General features: G+C 34.3%; 1 protein-coding gene across 2 annotated transcripts; it reads right to left on the bottom strand.

The window, feature by feature from the left end:
- Nucleotides 1-581: 581 nt before the first annotated feature.
- Nucleotides 582-15,332, bottom strand: LOC122595143 (dicer-like protein 4). Of its 2 annotated transcripts, none has more exons than XM_043767460.1 (25): nucleotides 14,955-15,332; nucleotides 14,080-14,257; nucleotides 13,728-13,838; nucleotides 13,321-13,461; nucleotides 12,789-12,861; nucleotides 12,197-12,237; nucleotides 11,940-12,083; nucleotides 11,717-11,845; nucleotides 11,454-11,592; nucleotides 11,016-11,130; nucleotides 10,742-10,934; nucleotides 9,920-10,080; nucleotides 9,635-9,841; nucleotides 8,908-9,164; nucleotides 8,229-8,506; nucleotides 7,443-7,882; nucleotides 7,253-7,347; nucleotides 5,949-6,154; nucleotides 5,656-5,865; nucleotides 4,687-5,148; nucleotides 3,397-3,669; nucleotides 2,992-3,318; nucleotides 2,148-2,436; nucleotides 1,645-1,771; nucleotides 582-1,154 (listed from the first exon to the last, which is right to left on the bottom strand). In XM_043767460.1, the coding sequence occupies exons 1-25, from the start codon at nucleotides 15,086-15,088 to the stop codon at nucleotides 1,001-1,003; spliced, it is 4,884 nt and encodes a 1,627-aa protein (XP_043623395.1). In that variant the 5' UTR covers nucleotides 15,089-15,332; the 3' UTR covers nucleotides 582-1,000. The 2 variants fall into 2 exon arrangements, with proteins under 2 accessions (XP_043623395.1, XP_043623396.1); XM_043767461.1 differs by having other exon boundaries at nucleotides 1,645-1,762.
- Between the last annotated feature and the right edge of the window lie 1,016 nt (nucleotides 15,333-16,348).

Raw genomic sequence — 16,348 nt, 5'->3', positions numbered from 1 at the left:
CAATATAAAATGCAATATTATTGCTTATATTTTAAAGATTAGAAACTCTATTCTATTTGATCATCAAACTTCAATATCATGGAAGAGAATCAGAGAGGATTACTAGAAAAAAAATATCTATCATCACTATAGGCATAGTCGTTAAACTCGTACGAGTCACAAGTCGACTCGTACAGGTCATAAGTCGACTCATATGAGTCGAGTCAAAACAAAGTAAAAATGAGCCGACTCGGTAGTTGACTCGGATTTGCTTTAGACTCATAGCATGACTCATTTTTTGTGGTGCGAGTCAGTTCGAGTCGTGTTCCAAGTCACGAGTCACAAAATATTTTATTATTTTTATAATTTTTAAAATTTTTTAAAAATTTATCTTTAACTTAATGTATATTATTATAAAACTATATTTTTACAATAATACTTGTATATAACTATAAAAAAATATATATTATCTAATATCCTAACTCTTATGATTCGAGTCATGAGTTAAAAATCAGGATTTCGAGTCGAGTCGAAAACAACGATTCGACAACTATGACTATATGTTTCAGGGTTCCAACATCCAACATAGATACCAGAACTCGTTTACTCAAAGCTCAAAGTTATTAATATTAATATCTCGAAGTTGATACACTAGTTACTTTAACTCGAAATCTGGGTCAAGTACTCGATACATAATAAAATGCGTAATCAACTCGAGCCACAACACTCAACTTTTCCAATACATAAATCTAGAAAACCTACCAAAAGATAAACAAAACATATCTACGGATATGCCACAAAACCGGAAAATATCCATGAAAAAACGAAAACAACGGCTTCTAATATAGAGGTAACACATCACAGTATAATTTTATTGTATTCAAGGTTAGAATACGAGTTCAAAAATAGTGTTTCTGTACATATACAGAGCTCTATACTATGGATGCCCAATGGTTAGAGACAGATACTGCGATTAAAGTGGATGATATATGCATATGGTGATTGAATGGAGTACCAGGTCCTAGTTATTTAAGTACCCGGTTTGCTTCAAGTACCAAATTGCGCCTTGAGCTGCAAACTCAGCTGCATCTTTCTTTTTAGCCCGATGATCTCCAATGCACTCCAAGATTGTATTTGAGGCTTCTTCGATTGTTACAGTAACTTTGAATGCAAACCTACAAAAACAAACATTAAAAAGTATAATTGATTATTTGATTTTAAATGGTATAACCAGATAAAATCTGTAATGAAACAGGTTGTATAAGATCGTGGTTGAGACTACTTTTTCTTTATGGATATGTAACAGTTAGATAATTGTTCTTTTAGTATTTGGCAATTATAACCATAATGAATATTAACACAAAATTAGAAAAAAAGAGAGAGAGAGAAAAGAAGACGACATTTTGTGGGGGAAAAGAGATTTGTTTTGTGATATGGAATTACATCTCAGATTACGTTAGAAGGGGTAACCTGGTGTTTACGAGAAAAATAAAAAATAAAGCGGTAACCAGCTTTTGTTACTACTAGTATGAAACTGAATATCCAAAATCAAAATCAGAATATCTTTGATCCAAAACCACTTAAAAGCTGATTACTGTGATTTCAAAATGTGTTTCTCCTGACACACAAAAGTAGGTTAATGTACCATGGCAAGCTTTAACTTACTGTTTAAGGTGGGCTGGTCCTAATTCTTCAAAACACTCGAACAATGGGGGTTTCCAACAGTTGATAGCACAGATTTCATACAAATGTGACTTTGCTGATGGCTTGCGCAATGCATCACCTGCAATTTCTGGTTTTATAAAACATATGCATCAGAAAAAACACATATCTATATGAAAGAACAAACCTTGAACTAGAAGGTGGCAATATTGACCCTTTTTACTAGTAGGTCGATTTAGGCTTGTATTTATCTAACAAAATGACTAGAATAGAAGAAATAACTGTAACTAACAAACAAACCAACATTGTTAGAAAAAATATATATTATCATTCTAATTACATATTTTTCGTAACTATATCATAGCATTAGCTATTTTATAAAAAAACAAAACAAAATGTGTAGCGGAAAAACAGGTGAGCATTTTGACCTGTACAGAATGAGCTGTTTTGACCTACCAACTTGACCCACAGATTTTACCCCCTCTAGTAGAATCCAAATCTTTTACCTGCAGGTGCTTGTGAATTGCTATCAGTATTGCTGCCAGAAGAACTGCATTGAGGTGTGGGCTGCACCATACGTTTAATTCTGCTATTGCTTTTCACAGAGTTTATAGAACGGGAATGCCCTTCTTGGGAACTTCTAACTCCAATCGTGGTCAAGTCTTTAACTTGATTGGCATACAAAACATCTATATCTGTTGGTATTTCATCATATCCAATCAACTTTGCTTCCATCTTTACACTCGATCTCAATACTTCCTCTAAAGTTTTCATCTTTGTCTTGTAGCCCTTGTCCTGTAAACAGAACATCGTTAAAAAGCAAATACACACACACACACACACACACACACAAACACACATTTTAAAGAATCAGAAAGATAGGTTGGGTGAGTTGGGTTACAGGCCAAAATGGGGCTTGATTTATAACCGACCATGTCTGGTTGAGTTGACTCACAAACCTGTTTTGTCCATCAACTAGATTTCATATAAACGGATAATCCATTAAATATGAATAGAAAGACAATAAGATGCCATAATAAATCTTTTAATAAAAGAATTTAGAGATTGTTTGGATCAAAAAAACAAACTTTAGGGTGACCTACAACCAGTATCACTCATTTCACTTCTAGCTAAGTTCTTTTTACCCGTTTGAAATTAAACAACCACTTAGAAGGTTGTTTGGATCAAAAAGCATAGTTTGACTTGTTTCCCTTTTGGCCAAGTTCCTCTTACCCGTTTGACATAAAACACAACCCAAATCGCCCGCTTGATAAGTCAATGGGTCGAATCACCTCTACCAGACGGAGGATGCCAAATGATTTAACGAACAAAGGGTGTAATATCTCTTACCTTCAATGACAAATACACTATTTGACAAGCTATTTTCTTGGCGGTTTTTTTATTAGAATTGGTAGCACAAGCAGTCTCACTAACTTCTTTTCCTTCAACGACAGCATTAACCAAGAACATCCTGTCTTTCTTCACTGAAGGAAATGTCAATTCCCAATCATAAAACTGACAAAGTTCCTGAAGTTCTCTAATGGGATTAAGCTGCAAAGCTGAAAATTTCATGACAGGATCCAAAAACGAAATCATTGTGTTCCAAACCACCTCCAAATTCAATCCAGAATCAAGTAGAATGGCTCCCACAGACGATTCTACCAAATCACCAAGAGCCTGAAAACAAAAAGTACAATTTTCAATAATAGCAAATCATCAAAACATGATATGATAAGTAGTTGAGTATAATGTTACCTTAGGACATGATACTGTTTCAACCAAACCGTTGTCTGGCGAAGTAGTCATAAAGAATTCGGCATACTTATTCATTGCCTGGGTCAAACTACTAGAATCACATAGCAGATACTTGTAGAAAGATCGACTTACAGCAATACCCGCGAAAGAATTATTGTTGACTGAAAAGGACCTTAAATCAGTCAACTGACCAGGCTTCAAGTTTGGATATACCGAATAAAGATAAGACGTGATCAAGTAATCCAACACAGCATCTCCAAGAAACTCCAATCTCTGCTTTCACCATACAGCTTGTTATTGAAGATACTAATACAATTGGTTATGAGTCAGTGTAACTAACCAAGAAAATTTTTCCCCCCGTTTTCTTTACTAAATACCTTATGTACTAGATATGATTACGAAAGACTAGCATGATGCATGCGCAATGCAGCGGGGTCAGTGAACATATCGTGTTAGACAACTAATCATTGATCTTAAAAAATATATGATTCATTTTGTATTAACATAGGTTTTTGATTTACTGTTTAACTGCTTGTAAATCAAACTTCACTTATATATATATTACAAATTTTCTATATCTTAAATAACTTTTGATGTTTCTCCAAAAATTATGTATACTCTGTATGTAAATCTTGTTTTAATGTGTCTCTCAAAATTTTCATATTATCATCGTATTATTGTATAATGATCTAGACAACTGAACTTTAATGTCTTGATATTATTTGTTACAACTTTTTGGAGGCGATACAAAAAAGTATATAAATTATGGAATGAAATAAAAAGTATGTATTAAAGATACTAATGAGAGTATTCTACATTTCCTTTTATGTAAAGATTATAATAAAATGTTAAATTTTTATATTATAACCGTAGAAGTATAAAAATATATATACTTGACTTTGATTGAATCATAAATTGTTCCTAAAATAATTAATTAACTTTGACCAACGTTGTAATGGAAATATACTTGGATGATCGCCTTTCAATGAAATTAAGGTTAATAGGCAGGTGTATTTTAGAATTTAGATATTTTCAATCTCGAAAATTTAAGATATTAGACACAGAATATGAATTTCTAGACTCCGTATTACAGCTGATAACCTAAAAACCGTTATAAAACATTAATATTACTCTTGTGACTCGAGTCACAAAAATCAGATACTTTTTAAGAAGTAAATCAAAACAACACCTCAACGAAGCGATGTAAGATAGTGTGACCTTTTTTTAAGCCAGGCCGACCAATTGTTAGGTAAATCAATCAAAATTGGCACCACATAGTTAAGTGGTTACCTGATAGCAGCCACCAAAATTGTTATGGTAGGATGGATGTAAGAATGCCTGAAAGAGAAGACCCTTATGCCGAAATCGATATCCCAAAAGCTCTTCAAGGGCAGGAGTGTCAACTTGAGCACTAAGAAAGGTAAATGTTGTGCTTGAAGCACATATGTCAGCGACATCTGAGCCTCTGAAGTCCACTGGAATACCAATCCATTTAAGAAATGCAATTGCTGCTTTGAAACCACTTTCAACTATAAAGGCTCCAACAAGAGCTTCCACAATGTCCGCCACAGCTTTCTTCTGTAACCAGTGATGACCTTTATTGCATCTAACTTCAGTGTTTGCACCTGTCTTCAAATTGCTCTCATGTGAAGAATGGATGCTTAATCTCGTGCTGTCAGTGCATATCACTGAGCATCTTCGACCAAAAGGGTAAAAGTGGGAAGGCTCAAACGGTTGATCACGTATATAAGCCTGGAAAAGTTTCAAATGAATCAGCCAATTATTATCCCACTTAGTACTGAAGGACTAGACCCAGGATTAGAGGTGGCAAAATGAGCACTCCGAATATGTAATTTTGGTATGGGTTGAAACTGATCAGTTTGGGTTGACTCGAAGTCACAAAACAATTTTAGTCCAAATCCCAATTAATTAAATTTGGATAGAACTTCCAACTACCATTAATATAAACCAATTTTCTTATAAAGCAAAAATATAGGAGGTTGTATGTTCCAATCACACTAGGGAAGACCTTCACCCTTGACCCGTTGCCCTTTTAACTGACTTATTTTCTTCATTTGGCCTGCTAGAGATGAAACATAATTGATTGTCTGATTCATAAGTAAATGGGTCAACATTTCCACCTCTATCTATGATTTCGACTAGATGATGTACTACAATAACAAAACAAAATAGAATAGAATAAGAGAATGCACTACAAAAACAAGTTTGAAATACTTTTTTGTTCACAATACCGCTTACTTGTAAATTCTTTGATAATGCCAACTTGAATAAATGCGAATTCATAACCATATTTGAACGCCTCCGAGTAAGTTGTCCTTCATCAAGGGAGGGGTTTGATACGAAAAGATGTCTGCCAACTGCAAATTTAAGGAACGCATCACCCAAAACCTCAAGCCTCTCAAGGGAAAAGCGCTCATTGCATCTCTCGGTTGTAAGTGCTTCAAGAATCTGAAAAATTAAATCACAAAAATTTTTCTTTAACCTGTTAACAAGGCATTAACTAGTTAAGAATAGATATAACAGAGCCTTACACGCTCTGCAGAAACTTTTGACCCTTCAGAGAATGAAGCAGATAACCTATGTCTCAATTCGATGGCAACAAGAGTGCTTTCTAATCTGTGTACAACTGAAGGCAATAAAGAGAGTGTACTTCCAATGTCCCTTGAAAATCCCACGATTTTCAGTACGCATATTTCAGGAGGTAACTCCACAAAGTGCTCCTCTTTTTCTCGTGGTTCTGTTTCAACTCACAGAAATGAACAGAAATTAAAAAAGACGTAAGAACATTGGCTACTCCAATATTTCTGACAAATATGCATTATCATTACAAACGGGGGTTACCATATCTTAATATACGTTGAACTAGGCAAGGTTAGATTGACAGGCAAATTCCTTATCGATTTTCTTTTCAAAAAGAATAAATTAATGTGTCATCTTTTATCACAAAAACAATATTTATCACAACAATATATAAATATTCAAATTATATAGTTTAAGAGATTCTATACATAAAGACTTTAGGCGACTTCCGCCCGTTTGACCCTGTTCCCCCTTTTAGCTAAATCTTTTATTTGAAACTAGTCATGCCCGCACAATGCGGCGGTGACCGGTGGCGACGGCGGCGGTAGCAACGGTGGTGGCGGTTGTGGCGGCGGTAGCAGTGTGGTTATTAATGTAAAAGTAATTGATGTAAAAGGGGTGGTGTAGTTATTTAAGAGTTAAGGTTAGATGTAAATTAAGTTCATTAAGGGTATTATAGGCATTTCAAGTAGATATCATAGGTATTTCAAGTGGAGATCTTTAAAGGGAGGGGTATTTTGGGGTTATCAACAACTTAGATGAAAAAAATGGAAGGAACTAAATGCTTTATAATGTAAGTACAGTGTATAGATGTAGATATTTGAAAATTCCAAAAAGAAAAAAACCCCAAATCAAACACTTTATAACTTTATGGTTCAAAACTGTTGCCTTTAATAACCATAAAATAATTTGTAATGAAGATAATCAACAAATCCGTAACAACTTAGAATATATTTCTCAGGGGATATCCTAAAAAGCAAGGGCTGCAATTTCTATAGTTAGAGTAAGTACTTCTCAAGCAGGGAATCTACATGGTCTGCTATATATGGACTTGCATTGCTTTATGGACGGATACCTCTGGATATGTTTCATCTCAACTCCGTAATGTTATTTAAAAAATTACTTATTTAAAGAAATTGATAAAAAGAGTATTTGCAGGGTCAACCCAACCAGATACAAACAACAAACTATTTCTTCAAACCCTTACCCAGCCCAGACCCACCACATCTATATGTGCACTGCTGACTAAACATACCTGCATTTCCTCTCTTTCGCAGCAAGTTGTCCAAACGAAACAGTTGCTTTGCTTTCAGAAGAGGCTGGTTGGGGTGCTTAAAACTCATTTTAAATCTGTTCATATAAAAAAAAAAACCTAATAAGCCAAATTTTTTCTCATGGCTCAGATAGGTAAATCTACATTCATAAATATAAGAGTGAAAACTTACGCTTCAGCATAGTGGTCGACATATCTTGTTTCATCTTTAAATTTACTAAAAGAATCTCTTCCAGAAAGATAATCCGAAACAAAGTAAAAAATATCCTTGCAAGGGACATATACCAAACTATCCAATATGTCATTGATCTGTGTGGGCCCATTAGCGAGATACAAACAATTGTTCAAGTCCGATGTTTGATCACACTTGATATATTCTGGATTTTTGAAAATTGGTGATGACAAACATTTTGTAATGAGCTTCCAGTCCACAGTCATTGTTCGTACGTGTTCATCTGTGGTCACGGGTAGCAATAAGTAGAATGTCAAGGATGAATTGCTGACATCATCTTTGACATCATCTTTACCCAATCGAACAAAATCTGTGGTAAATTCTGACTTGTCTATTATGGCCTTCAGCCACATCTCTTGGAACCTCTCTGCTAGCACAATCTGTACAATATATCAGTTAAATAAGAGACGGAAAGATAGGCAGACCATGCTGGTTGGGTAGCAGGACAATTTTTTGTATGTAGTGGGATGTGTTAACCCGCAAACATGACATCAGTTAGTTATGATTACAAATACAATATAATAGCAATAAAAAATTTAAAGCTATGAATTAAAGGATTTAGAAAATTAGAGGACACCTTTCAACCATTTTCACCTGTTCCTGTTACAAGTTCCCTTTTAGCTAAGCTTTATAAACTGACCCATCTCTTCGTGAATGGGTCACAATTGCTACATCAATTAGCAGTCGTTATATTGGGAAATGACAAAATCATATTGATCTAATTACCTTATCGTCATTAAATTCTGAACCGCCACAAGGGACAAGCTCAGTCAATACAGATCGACCACGAGCCAGTTGGATATCAAGGCTCATTCTTTCTGCCTCTTGAGGGATGGGAGCTTTTAGAAATAGACCAAATTTTTTGTAAAGTCTATCAGCGGGCGAAGGGCTAAGCTTGATGAAATACGAGTTGAGACGGAGTGTTTTATGTTCGACCTTAGTCCATGGAACTCGAAGGGCAGCTGGTACAAGCATCTCATGGAGCTCTCTTCGTGAATTTTCTTCTGTAGACAAACAAAGATGAATAATAAAAATAAACCTGAGGCGATAGATACAGATTAAATGCGACAGTTTAGACCCATTTACTCGTGAATTAGTCAAATTGGGCCATGTAAATCTCTAATGGTTTAAACTGATAAAAAGAAATAGATAAAAAAGAAATGAGTCAAATGGGTTCAAAGTCACCAAGTGTACATTTAATCAATAAAATCATTCTGTTTAAAACTATTTGCCATTAATTGAAGTAATACAACGTTTTAAAAACTTAATTGGACAGAAAGCATCCTGGGTCAAGTCGTCGACCAACTCGACACGTAGCCACCTGTACTATACTTTACCCGTTTAAAGTCACTACCCAACCTACCCACTTTGACACCTCTAATAAAATCATAAAAGATAAACTTACCATCATCGCTATCTGAATCCAAAGGATCTTGATTTTCACCATCAACTTCATCATCAGGCAAGAGATAGTGTGTCAAAGCACCCAATTCATGCAATTGTTGGCATGCTTTCAAACTAGCATCTTTCTTTGCTGCCTCGATTGACGGTTGAGGCGTACTTGTAACTTGGTATATTGGAGCATTAGCAGGAAGAATTATGCAGCAAACTGTTCCATCAGCATCATCCATATAAAAAAACTGTGGCTTAGGGTTGAAGAATCTGAACAAAATAACGTAGACAATATGTCAACAAATCACGAAACCACTTTATGATTCCAAATATATGAAAAATTCGACCCATGTACTGATAAACAGATCAATCGGAGGTTATGCTTTATCTCTAAGGGGTAACAATAATAGAGTAGCTACAAAATAAATAATGGGTTGAATGTCACAAATTTTTTAAGCAGAAAATCTCCTGAACAATATAATTATCAAAACTAGATTTTAATTGAATAACATAATTGTTGTAGTCATAAAAAATTTGAACTGTAGACAAAAAGTGTTCAGGGTCAGCCCAACCCAACACATTAATTAGTCATAAAAAACTAGAACTGTAGACCAAAAGTGTTCAGGGTCAACCGAACCCAACCGAACCCTTACCAACCCGTATAAAAAGTTATGTTTTGGAGCTAAACCGATTATGACCCGCCCGATTTGCCACACCTGATGTGAAGAACAAAGTCTTACTCATCGCGTGGTAGTTTTGAGCAATATCGATGAAGAAGGGACACACTAGATCCAGAGCTAATGATGGCACCCGTTGAATCCACTTTATAAGTTTTCTCCTGAAAATCAACATCTGTTACCATAGATGTCCGTGAAGATATTTCATTGTTCATCTGGGCTTCATCCTTTTGAAAAACCTGTATCAAGCTCAGCTCCTTTTGGTTTCCTCTGCAGTAAAAATTAGTTTACAGTCTAGGATTTTGGGTTTATGTCAAATTTGGAAAAGAAACAGCAAAAACAGAGCACCTGTCCACCAAAAATGCGTATTCAGATTGTGGCATCCGTGCACGTCCTCTCGATTGTATGAAACTGGCAACGGTTTCAGGAAGATCAAATCTTATAACAAGGCAGCATGTTTGGATATCAAGTCCTTCTTCGCCCACTTTAGTTGCTACTAGCAAATTTAGCTGTCAAAACCAAAACCCTGCATTATCTCTTTATCCAAAGAATTTAAGAAAGATTTGTACAGGGTTGGCAAGATGGGAGGGTTAGGGTGGCAGCTTTTAAAAAAAAGTGGGCTGAATTGACCTGCAAATACCATTTTGCCCCTATTTAAAGATAACTTTGTTTTTAACAGCGAGTTAGTAGTTAATACTTAATAGTTACATTCAAGGCACCACACTACCACAGTGAAATGTAATTGGGCAGTATGCGGAGCTTGAACAACGCATGCCTGAGATGAAACCAGGACTCTCGACACCCCCCCCCCCCCCCCCCCCCCAAAAAAAAAAATAAAAAATAAAAAATTCACTCCTACAAATGTAGGAAACCCTGGTGGCCACCAACCAACTGGCTTTAAAGATAATTAATGCATAAATTACGATTAAGGAAACAATAATACCTAAATCTTTGACAAACTAATTTAGGCGGTTATATGCAGTAATAAACAATTAAATAGACTCTAGGAGACTTTCAAATTTCAACCAGTTTGATCTGTTCCCTTTTACTTAATTTTTATTTTGACCCATAATGATTTGTTTGAAATAAACACAAACCAAACTGACCCATTCAACAGAAAACAGGTTATTTTGCCACCTCTAGTATGTGAAGAAATACCATATTTCATACCTCACCGGAACGAAACTTCTCGAGAATGGCAGTTGTGGTCTTCCGTGACATATTCTTCAGTCCAGAGTGAACTCCTACTAGGTAGCTGCACCTCCATGCCGACAAAAGTCTAAGTTGCTGAAGGATGTATGCCAATGATCTAGCTGTTACAATTCTATTTACAAATATAATACATTTCATATCCGGCTGTGCCCTGTGAGAATTAACACAGGCATTATTCCTTAGTGAACAAGTTTCAAACTTCTGTAGCTATATATTTGAATTAATTTCAAACCTAAATTTGGAAAGAATTCCCACGAGTCTTAAGAGCTTCCATGAGAAAAAGGGAACTCCCAAAGTCTCCACCGCTGATAAATCAGCTTCAGTGCCATTTGCTTCAATACCATAATCTAGGAAAAAAACATTATGCAACATTCAATAATCCGCACAATCAGTTGCAATAACATACCCTTGGAAGATAGTGTTTGGATGTGCTTCCCTGCTAGAAGTTGTAACAGATTCAATGACCAAACGGGATATTTTTCTCCTAATAAGTCATCTAATTTTACCTAACAATAATGAGTTTCCCAGATGATGCTTAAACGGATCATCGAAAACTAAAAAGTTCGATAATCCATAGTTAACCACTTCATCTAAACACTAAAAGACCCGATTATCAAATTATTAGTTTCAAAAAGCACATTTATGCACCCTCTACGAACTGTTACATTACCTTTTTTGCATTCGGCGGTTAAGTCGGCGGCAACTTGAGATAGATAACCACAACACAGAACATCATCACTTCCTTGCTCATCTACCTCAATAACTTCGTTTCTCTCAATAAGATCACCTTTTAATAGAATCCGACAAGCCTTACAAGCCAAACATTAACTACATTATGCAAGATTTCAAAAAGCAGGAGGACTCTTTGCATATGTCTAATATCACGTAAATGTATATGTATGAGAAAAGGTACTATATGCCATGAAACCTTACTTGTAATGCACCCCAACAGCCTAGATTTTCCAGACAAAACAATAGATTGCCATGAAGACGCTGGAGTGCCTGTTTGGTGTTCTTGCGAATAGAAGGATCCTCAATTTTCGTGATCCAAGTCAACATACACTATTTGAATAAAAAGTAATAGTGAAATCATTAACATCACTAGCAATGGGCCATTTCACATAATAATCAACCCCGAAACAACAAATTATATTACCTCTGCCTTTCTTGTTTCAAGTCTTCCAGAAAGAATAACATGACGGTCACATGTAGTATTTGAGGCAGTGCCATAATAATAGATATTAACTTTTGGAGATGACACAAATTGGTCTAGTTCTTCCCTGGATTCAACAGTATAAACCTAAAAAACATACATTATTTAAATGATACCACTTAATTCAATGACACCTATGTATAAACTGAAGAAGTATAATTAGAGAAAGAAAATGGACTCATTATGACAGAGTAACAGACCTTTGCATGAAGTAAGGTCTCAAGACTACCAATGGAAGCACCTAAATAATAAATGGCATGGTAAAGTTATATGAAATGAAAGTGATACGTTTACTTCCCTAAAACTACAATAATGCACTTCGGGTCAAAGTGGTTATTTATCCTTTGTTTAGAGTTCTTAGATATACAAAATTAAGTGTCAAATATGATTGTAAAAACTACATTATACATTAGTAATCAAAATTTTCAACTGTAAGTTTAGATAGTTTGCATTATAAATACACTCCGGGCACCCGTTTCATTTTTAGGTAATAAATAAACTAAATGACTCTTTTTTGGATAAAACATGACATAAATCACCCATTTAAAAATAAATTGGCCCAGATTGCCAACGCTACGGATAGTCTGCATCTTAAAAAGAAGCAGTGCTAAATATTCCCAGGTATCAATAAGGAACACCATAAAAAATGCTCCATCCATCCCAATACATGCAAATTGTGAAAGTGCATGAAGTTTGAGTTTGACAAAGAGTCAAATGAATAGTGTACCACTATGTCCCTTAACCACTACAAAAAGTCAATAATACAAGATAAATAAAACACGATCACATTACCTTTCCCAAATATTGGTGATGCAGTCATGCCAAATATACGAGGAAGTTTAGCAACATCTGGTTTGTAAAATATCTGCACTATTGCAAAAGGTCTTATGGGAAACAGTTCAGGGTGAAACAGTTAAGGTTGAAAAGGGGCCAGTCCAGGTTGGTCTGACCTGCAATCAAATTTTTTTTTGTTTGTTGTTGTCTTTTTAAAAATAAAATTATATATATATATATATAGGGGACCAATCAAATAAATAATACTGCATTGAATAAAGATGACAACAATAAATAAATAAAGATCACAACAATAGTTATCTAAATCTTATAATAAAACAGCTTAGGAGCTTGTATGCATTAAAATAGACTTTAGGTGGCTTCCAACCATCTGCCCCATGTTAACAGTTCCCCTTTTAGCTAAACCATTAGATTTGACCAATTTGAGATAACACACAACCAAACCGACCTAATAATAATTAAACGGGTCAAAATTGCAACCTCTAAAACTAACAAACAAGAAATGGGTGATCATTCTTGCGTATATTACCTTCATGATTTCAGCATAAGGATGATTGCTTTCAACTTGTGCATAGTGGCACTCATCGAATATCAAAAGGGCAATTTGTTCAATCCTAATTAAGCAATGTGATAAATTATGTAATAGAATTTGCGGAGTCATGACAAGAACCTGCACAACAACATACATAGAAGAGAGCAAGAATAAAGAACTATTCCATGAAAATGGCAATGCCTGATTGTATGCAATAATTAATAAAGTGTTTAGAAGTGATCACACGCCTTATATAAATCAAGTTTAATAAGAACAAAATAGAATCTTGTGGGACAAAATCAGTATCACCCATTTTTCTTTTTAAATAACAAAAGGAAAATGGGTATTTTGGCTTTGATGGCTTTAAAGTCGGTTACATGTGATGAAGTTCTTGAGTAACAAACCTCGAATTTCTCCAATTCCTTCTCCCAATCATGATGACCCTTCAAACGTTTTGAACTCCCACAGTAGATTCCGACTGTTACATCAATAGATTCTTTTATAACCTGCGCTTGCTGCATACATAGATATGTTAATGTACGAAGAAGGAACTGTCACAATCAATTTCATATTTATGTTTCCATATTATGCTCATTTACAATTTCCCAATCAACTATAACATCGCTGCTAAAAGTGGAAGAATATCGGAAACATTTAAAGAATCTATCCTTTGCATGACACCTACAATTAAGAGAAAGCAAACATAATACAGACTATAAAAAGGAGTAAAAGAGGAACCAGTAAAAAGGGGCTCACTTGCTCAACGAGAGCTACCGTTGGAGCAAGAAAAATACAGACGTCCTTTTTGGGCCTCTTCATCAAGCACATGGTCTCATAAATAACCAAAACAGCAATGTGGGTCTTGCCACATCCTGTTTCTAAATACACTATAATGTTCTCCATTAAAGCCTTTTGACATAATTCAAGTTGGTACCTGCAAAAACGACCAAATCAAAGAAATGACATTAAATGGGTATCCTGGGCCAAAAAAACTGACTAGTGCCGGTATACACTCAACAAAGTCTTGTCACATCAACCTATAAAAACATAAAAAAATAAAAAATAAACGATCTAGCACTAAACATTCATAAAGCATCTAACTAACAAAAAAAAAAAGTACATAGATGGGGTAGAAATAATAATAATAATAAAACATACAACATTCTAGCACTAAACAAATAGATATAATTCAAGAAATTCCAAAAACTAGAATACTATATGTGAGGATAGTGCTTCACCGGGCATGAGTTCTATGCAGCTCGGGGCATCAAAATGGTATATGGGACGAGAGGGTTCCCACCCATTTACCCTTTTTTTTCATGAGTCCATTCATAGAACAAATAATTTTTAAAAAAAATCACATAAATGTAGTAAAAAAAACAAAATAAAAATGCATACAGCATTCCAGCACTAACTAAGTCGATATAATTCAATAAATTATAAAAACTAAAATACTGTATATACATAATTCCATCGATAACACAATTAATTAACCAGAAAAATCACATAAATGTAGAATAAATACAAAATATGCAGACAACATTCTAGCACTGAAAATATTAAATTCTAAAAACACAAAAACAAAAACACCAAGACTGACATATATAGTATGTACGTATGTATACATATACCTTCTAGCAATTGTTCTGGGATCTTTTTCGATTCTGTGCAACTGGGTTTGGGCCAAATCCGACTGATCATCTGAACTCAGGTCAGTGATCGCAAGAGCACCCATTACATCAATGTTGTCGCTGACATGACCCATGTATGTATGTATGTTGGTTGGTTGACTGACTGACTATTGATTGACTATACAAAGAACTTAAGGACTAAGGGATTCTACATATAATAAAGACCAAGACTTTTGGTTTGGTTTGGTTTAGAGAGTGAAGCAAAGGTACACTTTTTCTCGAGAGTGGGGCTGCGGGGGTGGTGTTGATTATGACTGATTTTGAGACTTTGTTTTCACGGGGTTAAGGTTTTATATACGACGATATGATGGACATGGAGTGAGAATCTGGGTTTAACTAGTCGATTGTCCTAAGGCACAGTATAGTAGCTTATAGTTTTCCTTTTAATTTTTTTAATACATTTTGGTAGTTATCATAGTTTTTTTACTTTATTTTATTTTATATGTTTTATAAAAATATATATTTATTTATATGACCAAAATGTTTTGTGTAAAGATCATTAGTCTTATTTTAATGTTAAATAATTTATATTGTAAAATTATTTTATTAAATATATTATTATAATTTAATAAAATAATAAGTTGATATATTTAAATTAGTGAATATAAAATATCAATAATTTAGATACATCACTTGTATTTTGAAACGGTTGGTCTGGATAAATTTATGATTAAATAATTAATATAGTGTTAGAAAAAGTTAAAGTTTGGTCGATTTGATTGAACTAATTTTTCCCTTTTATCTTTTAAAAACTCATAATAATTCATTCAATAACTTCTAAGGTTTGTTGATGTTTTCACTTATTTACTTTTTTACTAAAATTGTGAAAACTTTCAATGATTGCTTACTCTAGAGTACAATGTGGTTTGTGATGATGGTGTTATAGAATAAAAAGATAAAAAGGATAATATTATGTTAACATGATTGATATTTTAAAATTTTCACTTATAAGGATGATATTATGCTAGTTCGATCCTAATGAGTATATATCATAGTTCGTTGAATACGCACTAGATACCGGTTATCAAATCTCAATTTCTTCAAGTTTTTCTAATGATAGTAAAAAATATTTATTGCGGACACTATAGGTTAATATGTCATCAATAATTCATACCAACTACTTTTGAATTTATTTGCTTTTGAAAGTAATAACACGATATCCGCGTAATGCGACAATGATTGTTGTGGCGACGGTGTGGTGGTGAGAGCAACAGTTGGTTGTGAAAACAATGTCGAGTGGTGTAATATTGATGTATAAGTAATTGATATAAAGTCTAATTTAATTATTAATGTCAAGGATGTGTAGTGTAAATAAAAGTATTTTAAAAGGTGCA

This window comes from Erigeron canadensis, chromosome 4 (genome assembly GCF_010389155.1).
Source record: "Erigeron canadensis isolate Cc75 chromosome 4, C_canadensis_v1, whole genome shotgun sequence".
Lineage (NCBI taxonomy): Eukaryota > Viridiplantae > Streptophyta > Magnoliopsida > Asterales > Asteraceae > Erigeron > Erigeron canadensis.
The sequence above is the reverse complement of the archived record's forward strand: the minus strand, read 5'-3'. Positions and strand labels throughout refer to the sequence as shown.